Raw genomic sequence first — 12,734 nt, 5'->3', positions numbered from 1 at the left:
CAAACACCTTTATGACTGGTCTGAAAAGGAATACCGTGATCTAAATACTGATTAAAAATAAAACTTAAGTGGGACTGTCTACCACACATATGTCAAAGTCACTGCCTGCAGGCCGGATTTGGCCTGCAAGAAGGTTTTCTATGGCCCTTGGCATGATATTGATTTATTATTATTAGAACCTGCCTGCAGGCTTACTGTGGCTTGCGAGCCACATGTGTTTAACACACACCAATACTACATTACCCACCATGCAACGGTGGCACACTTGAGCGGAAGGCAGCTTCATTTCATTATTCAGCAGTAGCTATCAGCTAGCATAACAGCAAAAATCAACTTTCAGATACCCATCAAAAATGGCAAATTGGAAGGTGGACACTTAGAACCAGCCTGTGACTGGTAATAGCAGCCATACCTGCCTATCAACGACTGTACAGGAGCCAAGAAAGAGCAACTATGGCAGCCGCCATAGCATCTCCGGGAGAAGGTTTCAAAAGGCTTGCTCTAATAAAGCCACTATAACCAAAATATGATTGAATGCCATTTTTCCTGATTTCAATTTTCCTTTCGAGCCGAACACATCTGGATAAGGGATGACATTTGACTGGGGTATAAGGGCACGTGTTTGATGTACACAGTATAAATAAGTAAGTAGATAGAGACACACACCGTAGGTGGAAGGCCAGGTAGTCCCCGAACGCCGACGACAGCATTGAGCTCAGCCATGGTCACCTGTTTGGCCCGCTCCACTGCTTGGACCACCTGCTGCTGATGCTGCAAAACAGATGCACGCACACAACGTGTACCTCCAAAGACCATTGCAGCAGATGTGTTGATATCGATGGAGAGACAAGAGGGGTGTGCTTACCTCCTGCGAGAGGAAGGGGATGACTTGTGCACAGATGGTGTTGAGTCTCTTGGCGATTTCTGTCTGCGAGAAAGGAAGTGGCACGACAAGAATTTAATAACATAATCAGGAGACGTTGCTAACAATTATGGAGCAAACAAACATGATCAATGATTGCATTCGTGTCGATCAAACACAGATAGTTCCCGCTCCACAACTTCACATTGAAATTTACTGGAAAAAAAAACATTTGTACTAGAATTAGTCAATAAGTCAAATGTAATAAATTAATGTCATTTTAAAAATCTGAAAATGAACTAAATTTTGAAATCGAAGTATTGCATAAGTGTCATAAGTGTGCTGGATGGGTGGTTTATAAAGTGTCACAATAGCTACAACCTACTTCATTGTGGCATTTAAGCAAGTTGCGCACAAGGAATGAGTGTTTATGTTAAAACTGACTTAAAAATACATACAAAATATTTTTGCCTAAGGTTTTGCATAGAATTGATTTTGTAATAGAGCGGCACTGTGGAAGGCCCGTTAGTAGGTCTGCCTCACAGTTCAGAGGTCATGGGCTCAATTCCAGCTCACTCCAGCCTTCCTGGGTGGAGTTTGCATGTTCTCCCTGTGCTCGGGTGGGGCTTTTCCGGGCACTTGAGTCCTTCCCCCCACATTCCATAAACATGGATGATAGGTATATTGGACACACCAAATTGCCCTTATGTGTATTGTGAGTGTGACTGGTTGTTAGTCTCTGTGTGTAATTGGCAAATGGCTGGCAACCAGTCCAGGGTGTCTCCCACCTACTGTCTCAAGACGGCTAGGATAGGATAGGCACCAGCAAGCCAGTGTCCTTAGTGAAGATAAGCGGCCAGAGAAAATGGATGAATGGATGGATGATTTCGTGATGAATCAAACCTTATTCATTTAAATTTGGCTAGGTCTTTTACTTTGAAACAAACTAACTAAAGAAAAGCGAAAGAAAAACAGGATTGAATTTTGGCCATATCCCTTAGCCAGATTTATGCAGAAACAAACAGTACTGTGAATATAAGTTAGTTCGCCGTGGGTTTGGATTCATTTAGTTACTCAACTGCAGAGAGTACCGGGGATACATTAGAAAGAAATCTAACCTCCGTGAATTAGAATATTATGCTAAATGTCAATAAATAAATAAAAATATATAGATCTTTTCAAATGCACCCTTTTGACATGCAAGAAACTCTTGCTTTGTGATATGTGTTTTAAACAGTATCCATGTTGCAAATTCAAGGTGGCGAAAGCACACAAAGCAGAGAGCTTTTCTCTCCAAATATCAGGAGACGGCTTGGGTTTCACAGTCTTTCTCTTGCTTCCCTCCATCCGTTTTTCTCTTGTCCCCCCGTTCACTAACAGCACTTAAACATAATCCCATCAGGTCCTAACTTTATTTGCTAGACCCCTAGTATCCATGCCAACATATCCGCCTTCTCTGCCCTGATCCTCTCCCCCCACTCCTTTACCCGGAGGTGGCTACAATCGTCTGAAAGCAGATATCCCCTTAGCTGCGTCAAATCAGATAAGAGGGCTCGTATTACGCGTCATCCAATCAAAGCGATATGAAGGAGGTCGGGGTGAAGAGGAAATCATTGGGGTTATGACACGCTGCCATGGCTCATCGCGACACACAAGTAGTCGCATACATACAGTTAAACGATGCACGTTACACTAAGCGCCTTTGGAAGCTCCTGGCACCTTTTCAGAGTATGGTACAGCACCACTACTATATATTTGCAGGAAACTTGAAAATCACAATGCATTGAATGAATCATTTGAAACGTGTCAAAAAAGAGCAATCGATGACAAGACCCACTTCTAGATTCTCTTCTCTACATGTGGCTATAAGAAAAGAGAGAGCCAGATAATCAGAGAGGAGACTGTAGAGTACAATATTGTAGCGTCCAGAGCTAACAGCAACAATGCAAACTATTGGTTCTCGTTTCTAGGCTGTTGCCATGTTTAGGTGGACTCCAACAAAAGTGCCTCATTTTCAGTGGATTTTCACAACATAGTCTTACTGCGTTGCAAAAACTGGTTCGTTACAGATAACCTCAAAGTGTCATTCGTATATCAGTCCCGTTGGGAAAACGAAAAACCTCGGTACTAGTTTGCGCTCCCCTAAAATTTGACCTGGGAATTTTTGGTTGGCCTTAAGGAGCCGTTGAGGTGGGCCACCTCACGCAGAGGCCACCACACCCCTACATATGTGTTACATGTGTATCAAAATTGTACTATCACGATATAACCAAAACAAATTGATACTTTGTGCCACCCATGCAATAAAACCGCGAGTTAACTATTTTGATGCTTCAACAAAAATGGATTCATTTTCTACAGAGCGTGCCTTCATTAATATCACAGCAGAGATGGAGCCAACCCAGCAAACTCGAGTCAAGAGGCAGGGTAAACCCTGGAGTAGCTGTAAATCAATCACAGCTGGCACATTTTGATGAATAATTTACACTAACATTCATGTTCTATGAACAATTTAGAATTTTTGTGATGCCGTTTCAGCAAACAAACAAGCTACAAAAAGAGTAAACCCAACAATGTACAACATTAAGTCCATCTCGTTCCAGCTCTTTTGGGTGTGATAAAGCCACTAAGCTTGCACATATCAACTTGCCAAAGCCTTAGGCATAGTCTACATAAAGTCGAGGTTCTTGCAAATGGGCAGTAAATGTCTCTCATGAACTCTATCTACTATAAGCACCTGTTTTATTTTTTGTTTTGTTTTGGGTTTTTTTTTTATTAAAACTGAAGGTCAAAACAACTCAGACCAAAATGAAAATCTGCAAAATTCTCTGGATCCACGTTTGAGTGTAGCAATCATAAACTGGAGTTTTACATCATCACTCTATTTCCCGCCAAAGACACGGCACCAGTGAAGTTAAGAGACAGAAGTTATTTCCGATTGGACAGAATTTGGATGGCATGCTTGTAATTGGATAAAACCGCACTATGCGAATTCATGTAGCAGCATTTTTTTTTTTAAATAAACCAAGCCATGTGGAAGGCTTTTTTTTTTTTTTTTTGCACACAAAGGCCGGAGAATATGAAGGTTTAAATAGCCCTGGTTACGTGAAGACAAGGCCTTAAACCCTCCGTCGTTCAGAAAATATGCACTTGGGCACACTAAATAAAGTGCAAGCCTCGTTGAGACAGCCTTTGAACAACACTCAATGAGTCTGCTAGTCTGTTTGAATCTGCTATTCAAACAGACCTGGAGCAAAAAAAAAAAATAATAATCCAGACAAGGAATGGTAAATAAAAGAGAAAGAACGCAGCACCTGCTGAGTCACTCTGAACAATGCTGAGCTGTGGTTAGCAGCAGGAGCAATCATCATCGATGAACACAATGCAAATCTTTCTGGGTGGTTCATATACTTGCCGGTTATGCATTTACACTCACTACACAACCAATTCCAACCACACTACCTTTTCAATTAGCAAGTTCCAAAGGCAGCTCGAGTGCCTGTATGGGTTTTGATATAGCACTTTTGAAGGTGAGAAAGCCCATAAACAACAACAACCCTCCCACCCCCAAAACAACAACAGCTTGCAAGCTGCTGACCTCGACATACTGTAAATCAGTCTTAAGGCTAATTGGCGGCGTGTCTTGAAAGCTTAGAAAGCCCTAATATTAGGCTGACTATACCTGCACGGCCTTTCTCTGAAACCTGTGTTGCTTGCCTATAATTAGACTTGTATCATGGCCCCCCTGATTAGGCGGTCTGAGAATAGTCTCACCAAAGTCTATCAGGGCATCTTACCTTAATGAGGATCAAACAAACCGGGTTACCTGCATTGACTCGTGTTGGGAGGTATACAGTATGTGCACTGTGATCCTTACTGTATAGTCACGAGAAGTTTGGCTAGAGCTGTTGCTGACAAGATTTTTCCAAACTAAGGTCTTTTATTTGGATTTTCTGAGACTGGTGCCACCCTTTTGGGATTGTTCTGCTTGTCAACAGGGACCACTCAGGCCTTGTCTACATGTAACCAGGCTTGTTTAAACCCGCAGTCTGCCCCCTTAGTGTATAAACAAACTTGTGCACATGGCTTTGTTTATTTAAAGAAACCACTGCTACACAAATCAGCCTATTGCCTATTACATTCGTTTACAAGCATGCCAGGCCAATAGGCGGCAGTAGTGCTGCCAAATTCTGTCCAATCAGAAAAAAATTCTCTCTCTGACATGTGCAATCATGAAGCACTTCGACCTCCTCTGACGTCACCGGCCTCTGCATCTTTGGCGGGAAAGAGAGTAGTGCGATGACCCTCTGAAGTTTGACCAGTAAAGGACCATAATGCACTAACTACCAACAGATATTCTGCTACACACATACATGCACACACACAGACGCACACACACATATATAATTGGAGCGACACAGCGTCATCAAAACACACACACACATTTATACACAGCAGGGGGTTGAGTTTGTTAGTCTGTATCCCCCACACCAACCGCCCACAGAAGCCTGTTGCTCCGACAACTAAAGCCCCAAGCTAATGACCTCCTCTGGAGCTCTGTGTGTATGTGCGTGCGTGTGTGCGCGTGTGTGTGTGTGTGTGAGATGGGAAGAAACGCATGTCATAGAAAGGCACGTCACATGAACAAATCAAAGTGGACAGGAGGTGTGTGCTAGTGTGTGTGTGTGTGTGGGGGGGGGGGGGGGGGGGCACATAAGAGTGCAGAGAATCTGGGGTATAACATAGGAAAATAGCCCTCGTGGAAGTTGAGGAAGAGAAGGGATGATATAGCGGTGATGGAAGAGGAGGACAAGGAGGAGGAGGCAAGGAAGGAGGAAGGTGAGACTCTTTAGTGAAACAGCCTTGGCCATTCCGCCTCCAATTTCTTCAGGTGTGACTGATCGATAGCCGGGGTAATTACAGCTAAACGCCGCGAGCTTCGCAACCCTCCACCGGGGGGGGAACTGATGTGTGCACAAATTTCCTCTCCTCGTAATTGTGTCTGCGTACTTAACCATTAAGCCTTTAGTCCATGCGTTCATTTGCCTCGTTGCTTTTTTGTCCTCACAATTGCCCACAAGGGGCCTATTTGGCATGTCTGCTTTCCAAGGTTTGTGTCAAAGCGCACTCCTTTGCCTGCAAAAAAGTGGCCCTGGCTGTCTCCAAGTCGGCTGATGATCGATTCCTCCGCCCCCCCTCGCCTTCCCGCAGCCCCTCCCCTCTAATGTAATAAAGCAGGTCGCTCCCCTAGACAGCACCAATCAATCTACACAGCCATTCATCCTGCCTCCGGGCTCAGCCGGCCGACCCTAACCGGGGAATTGGAGACAGAGCTCCATCGATCATGGATAAACACACACGTGAGCGTGCACGCACACACGCACACCCACGCACCCACGCACACACACACATGTAGGTAACAGCAAGCCACACAAAATACAATATACACAACTATACCTGTTTGTGCATTTCGATGTTGAGGCCATAAGACATCTCGTAGTACTGCAAAGGACAAAAAGCATAGTTTACACATTATCCATTTAAATAACAAAGAACCTATGATTTGAATACTTAAACAAATAACCCATAATTCCATTACTGTACTTATCATGCAATTGCCATTAATGTTGGTGAAATTTTAGCAAAATATAAGGTTCAAAGTGTAGAAAACAGAAATGTTTGTCGGGGGCAATGCGATGACAGGAGGGCGCATATGGAAACGGGCTTTGCATATGGAGATGGGCTTTTCTTTTGTACAGTGTAGTGTAATTCCACATCCATGATTGACTTTTTTTTTAATTTCAGGCACTTTGATACACTTTAAGCTTTTATTTACAGATTCAGAAATAGCTGTAACTTGTTAAAGTAAACTTTACATTTACCGAAAGTTGGTTTAAATGGCTTATCTTATGTTAATGATAAAAAAGGATACAATTTTGGGTATACTTGCAATTTTCATAGATTATAATCTTATTTATTGTTACTGTGTGTAGGGGGGGGGGGGGGGGATTTTTTCTCATTCTTTGGGGGGATTGAGGGCTTTGCAAAAAATAATTGAGAAGCACTGCTTTCAACAAAGTGCCGGATGCCCTTTATTATTTTGTTTATTATGTCACATTGCTAGATGCTTTCGGGAAAAACAACCCACATGAAAACAAAACCTTGATCAGTGTTTGCCATTCTAAATCGGAAACAAAAGGGAAACCTGAGTGGAAACAGCGACAATAGAGCCGATCCAATTGATACTTTCTATTTAGAAAAGAAACAGACGTAAATACCCATCCAAACAGTTAAGTAAAAAGATGCATGCAATCAGCTGCTCATTAAAACATAAGCTTTTGAATCCGAGCTGCAAAATGGATCAAGTCTCTGTTGATTTCTTCATCACGTACACAGACAATGCCTCCATGTTTCTAAACGTTCCTCTACATGCCACCTGCTTTCACTGAAATCACAAACTCATCTGCAAACATCATCCTCCATGGGAGTTGCAGTCTAAACTATCCATCACCCTTGCAGAGAGGCGGCTGATCCCTGATGCAGACCCATCTCCGCCTTCCATTTTTGTCACACCTACAAACGCACTTTAACGTTGTTCTGCTGCCCCTCATACACGCAGCCACTCCAGACTTCATCATGCTATATCACAGTTCCTCTCTGTGTACTCGTCATAGGCTTTCTTTAGTTCTAAAAAATAAATCCAATGCTGCTCCTTTTGACCTTCATTGTACTTCTCCACCAGCAATCTCAAAGCAAATAATCTGTGGAATTCTGCCTTGGCGTCGCTCACAAATACTAGTCGCTGCCCAATCGTGTGTTGGATAGATGCAAAGAATACTTGAAGCAGATAATGACTGAGGAAAATGAGAAGGATCAGTAGAAGACACAATTGTGGTCGACTAGGAAGTAACAATCATTTGTAAGTGAGAACTTAGAAAGGCATCAAAGAGGATAAAAAACAAAAAAAGGTAAGGCACTTGATCCTATTAACATAAAGTACCTGTGAAAGTATGAGAGCATTAAGCAGGCTGATTGTGGAGTTTTTGACCAGGTCGTTTCACTCAATCACTGCTAGCCCATTTAAATGGATCTTTGACATCTAAAGTGTACAGCCATCGGTGGCGGCGAATGAGTAAATAGAATTCTTATTATTAAAATTCAGGCCTCACAATATAGGAAGGCCGGGTGAGCAGTGGCAACTCATTTCACTAAATCATAAAAGTCCAAAGTTTCACCGTTGCTTCTTGAGATATTTTGACAAAAGCATTAGGACACACTGCTTTCCACTGTATAAAAAAGGAAAATCATGCTATGTCTACTTTGATAATTAGTAGTTGGCTTTGTCTTAACCTGGCGTTAACACGCACACATAAAAGGAATTGTCGCTCGAGGCGAAATGAACGTTCCATCAGATCAGAACACACAGAGGGCTGATGAGGACACGCCACATTTTGCAAGGGCACCTAAGCGGGAGAACAAAAAAGCAACAGTGTAAATGGATCTCACCATGACATAGTGTCTCTGCATCTCCGTCTTTTCACCAGCCAACTTCTCGCACTCCAACTTGAGACTGAAACACACAAAAGTCACAGGTTGTCAAAAGGAAAGGCGCCTTGAAATTATTACAACAGGATTGATGTGCAAATGCAGCACTGGTTTTAGCATGGTGTGAACCACCAGTTTTCGGGAAGTATGCTGACCAACTTTAGTGTTGAGCTTCATCATATGACTTATGAGGCTTCCACTCAGTCAGCACCTAACTGATTGTGCCAGCATATGTTATACTTTCTCTTTGGCTTTTTGTGATGCCGCGACAGAATCGTACCGGGTAAGGTAAAGAAAAAAAATGACCGTCACCATAGAACCTGACATGAAATTTGGCAATGTAACCCATATTTTTGAAAGAGCCATTATCTTTGACAAATCTACGGTATTGCAATAGATCGGTCATAATTACAAAAAACAGGTTTTTGTCTGTTTTTGACAGATTTTTGTAAAATGTTCTCAGTTTTTGAAGGAGTTCTTGTGAGGTTTTTGCCGGAATTTAGACATTTTCTTCCTGCACATTTCTTCCTGTAAATTCTGTAAATCCAATTTCGACTCATACTTTTACAACAGTTTTTATAACAATTTTGAGTGCAAATCTGACATTATCTATTGCTAACATATGCGAATGCAACAGTAGCCACCTTTACAGTAAAAAAAAAATATATATAATATATATAAACTCTGATTTTTAAGCGTGCTTATCAGTTTTTGTGCTGTAATATGGTAATTTATCATCCCAGGTTTTACTATAATTTTCTTAGTTTTTAAAAAAATTCAAACTTTTTTGCATTTTCCTTCCTAGCATATTTTTGTTTAAAATATATTAGTCTACTTTTGATTATTTTTTTTTATTTTTTTTTAAGGTTGAAATGTCACGTCAGTCCCAAGGAGCCACAGGACAGGTAATAAAAAACATTGTGCATAGGAAGACTTCCTCTCTCAAATTTTGCTTTAAGAGTTGGAATTCAACAGCTGTATATGCAGCCTCACAATTCTTTTGTCGGATTGAAAAAAAAGAGTCCACGCCAAACAAACTAGCAATCTGTGGCTCCTTAGGCGGTTTTCCCCAACAATAGATAACAAGACGAGCAAAGAGTACAGATGTCTAATCTCGCTCATTTTGTTTACTTCATGATTTAAGCGGGAGAAGCCCTGCGTCTTGCACAGACGGATAAGATGACTCTTCTTGTTGAGTCGTGACAACCGTGATGTGTTCTCACATCAACGCATCTCACCTATTGAAACCACCCTAACATAAATACATAAACGCTAAAGGCAGACACGTGTTACAGGTGAAAATAAGGGATGATTTACAAAAGGCCGCACGCCTGCCATCACTTCAGCTCGGACCTACCACAGCGTCATGGAGGAAAAAAAAAAAAAAAACAGCCCGGATGCCTGAGTGTGCTGCATGCTCTTGTGAACCCGATCCGTGTTTATGGGTGAGTCTGAGGCCAGTTTGTTATACTAACAGGGGTGACTGCGGCCGGCTGGGATTAGCATTGAGACCAAGGATGGGCAAAGTATGACCCGTGGGCCAAATGGAGCCCGCTGCATAGTTTTGTCCCATCTACTGAACACTGATGTTATCAGCAACTGTTAATTTTCTCTAAAATTTGCTTAAAACAATTAATTAATCAATTAATTACCTAATAAATAACATACAACTCATTGTAAATAAAAGATTAAGTCAATCATTGTAATTGTACTTTTCAATCAAGTGTAACTTTTCAATCAAAACATTGGTTGAAGAATTATAACTAAATTGAATTATGAATACATACTCAAACAAGCATGACTTGTCAAATAACTGGTGAATGAATTATAATTAAAAGACACTTGTAGAGACCATTTCAAAATGTAGCATGAATTGTTATTTTATGTTAAAACAAACTATTATGTGACTAAAATACAAGTTGAACAATTCTCATCTGCATAGCCCAGGTCAGGTTGTAGGGATACTACTATTGTTGTGAAAGTGACATTATTATTGCTCTCAAATACCTCTTCACGTACACATAATAACATTTTCTTTCATAACGCATCTTTAAATGATTCGGGTCATTTGTCCAATTTTCAACATTAAAATTTAAGCCTTGCTTTGATGCAACAGATGACAGTGAGCTCTTTTTCCATCTACCTGTGGTACTGCGCCTGCAGGAACTGGAATTCCTCCTTAATGCGGTCCAGGGATTCTGGAATGGTGAACTTAAAGGGCTGACCTGGACCCTGGTGGGGCGTCTAATACAAACACACACAAACATTATTATTAACGTCATGCTGTGAACCTCAATATGCATAGCATCCAGTCCAGACCCGCACTAATAAAAACCATTTTGTTTTGAATGCTAAAGGCAAGGTGAACAAACGTGAGAACGGAACCACAGAGAAGCAGTCACAAAACATTTCACCACAAACTTGTTTTTTCAATGTTTTCAATAGACTGTAAACCCCATGAGTAGTGCATATATCTAGTATTTGCAGAGTTACCATTGTTAGATAAAATATGATTGATACTGTGAAATAGGATTTTTGCTCTCTATTTCTGTAATTATCTTTATCTATTTGTAGAGGCAATTTGGCCTTACCGCCAAATGAAACATGCGTGCTGCTAATATCATTAGTAGGGTGGGGAGCACCGATTACAAGTATTTGGATCAAGGCAAGACCCGACATTAATTCAAACTGTTGGAAATTTCAATGGAAGTCAATACTAGTGTTGAACGCTCTCTTAGTTTTACAAACAAGAAATTACAAGTTAGAGGAAAGGAAATGTGTCATTAACTTCGTGAAGGTTTAACATGTATTTTGGAATACAGAAGTCTTTCTTAAAAACATTCCGTCATTGTTTTTTGGTAGGGTGTCAAAAGTGTAGTGATAACAGTTACTGGTGACTACTAAAGAGTAGAGTCCTTGACATAGTATCAGTCTAAAAACGTGGAATAGAACATCATGAGCGGTTAGCATTGAAGTCAATTGAATGTGCTTTTAGTCTTATGTATTAGCAATTAAGCAATAGCAGCTAGTAATAGGAATATGGCTTTTGCACAGCTTTATTGACGAGTTAGCTTGAGCATTAACAAAATTTTGTTGTTGCTAATTGTACTAGCAATTTAGCATTAGCAGGCAGTGAAATGGTTGTTGCAATATATTGTAATTGTATAAGTAATTCTGCATTAGTAGTCAATGGAATATGATGTGTGTGCATAAAGTAGTATTATTTGTCAATTGAAGGTGGTTGCATTACTCTGTATGCAATTAGCATTAATGATAAAAATAATATTGCAAGTTTTATATAGCACTTTTCTCAACCCACGAACGTACGTAAATGAAATCTGTCTGTTACCATTTGCATTAGTCAATTAGCATAGAAGTCAGTGAAATGGCTTTCTATTGAACTATCAATCTAACAATGTAGAATCGGCATGTAATTAGATACTTGTAGCTGCAATATTTGCTTTAGCAATTGAGCGCCAGCAGTTCGTTATATGTGGTTGCTTCTACTTCTATTAAAAACGTAACGACAAATTGTCGCAATAAGTCAGGATGGTACAGGCAGGTGATGAAGAGCAAACGTCGCAAAAAGGGGTGAGGGAGGAAGGGGGGTGGCGGCGGGGGTGATAGGGGTCTTACCGGGTGTCGCCCCTGGGGGAACATTGTTATGTCCGGACCAGGAGAAGGGGTGGTCCTCCCGCTTCCGTCACGATGCCCCTCTTGAGAGGCACCAAACTCGTAGGGGGGGGGGGGTAAGATCGGTGGTGCCGATGCGGTGCTCCGGTTTAGCAAGCCATCAGACGGCCAGCAAGCCCTTTCACGCGCTCTTCTTCCGGGCGCTTGTTGCCCCCTACACTCCCGCGGGCTGAGGGGCAGTAAATCAGGCAGAAAAGCAACGGCGACGGCTCATTTAGCTCGAGGCGGTAAAGCAACCGGTAGTCAGCCCACTTTTTGCTTGTTGTTTTTCCCGAGCTTTGGTCCAGTGGATTCCGATTTAAACGGGGAAATAAAGTATCCGTCAATAAAATCCTTGCAGTCAATTTTGCACTGACTTGACTCACTCGCGCCGTCCGTCAAATTGTTCATTTTGAGCCATTTTACCTCCCCGCCGACTTATGGTAGATGCATAGCAGTCGATTGAAGGCAAAAAAAACAGTTTTTTGTTGTTATTTTTTTAAAATTACTTTGGATAACAGCAACTTCCAAGGAGGCGGTGGCGGCGGCGGCGGCTAGTGCAGTAGTCAGTCGTCCGGCAGTAGTTCTCCCTTCAATGGCAACTTTCTCACGCGGTTTCACGCTCAGAGCTAACCGAAATTAAAGGACGGCCCAC

The 12,734-nt window shown here is 41.6% G+C and overlaps 1 protein-coding gene across 3 annotated transcripts in view; it reads right to left on the bottom strand.

Annotated features, from left to right (window-relative positions):
* LOC148429711 (transducin-like enhancer protein 1) overlaps positions 1 to 12,734 on the bottom strand; it is a 41,416-nt gene that overhangs the window by 17,076 nt on the left and 11,606 nt on the right. For 2 of the 3 annotated variants that reach the window (XM_088417011.1, XM_088417020.1), the window contains exons 2-7: positions 12,044 to 12,269; positions 10,551 to 10,651; positions 8,369 to 8,432; positions 6,320 to 6,364; positions 866 to 928; positions 667 to 771 (exon numbers count right to left, since the gene is read on the bottom strand). In XM_088417011.1, the coding sequence (XP_088273137.1) occupies positions 667 to 771; positions 866 to 928; positions 6,320 to 6,364; positions 8,369 to 8,432; positions 10,551 to 10,651; positions 12,044 to 12,269 (604 nt within the window). Of the gene's footprint in view, positions 1 to 666; positions 772 to 865; positions 929 to 6,319; positions 6,365 to 8,368; positions 8,433 to 10,550; positions 10,652 to 12,043; positions 12,669 to 12,734 lie in introns of those variants that run through there. The other variant, XM_088417030.1, reaches the window with a different exon arrangement.

This window comes from Hippichthys cyanospilos, chromosome 1, assembly GCF_059441005.1.
Source record: "Hippichthys cyanospilos isolate Australia breed blue-spotted pipefish chromosome 1, RoL_Hcya_1.0, whole genome shotgun sequence".
In the NCBI taxonomy this organism is placed as follows: domain Eukaryota; kingdom Metazoa; phylum Chordata; class Actinopteri; order Syngnathiformes; family Syngnathidae; genus Hippichthys; species Hippichthys cyanospilos.
Note: the sequence above shows the minus strand (reverse complement) of the source record. Positions and strands in the feature narration are given on the sequence as shown.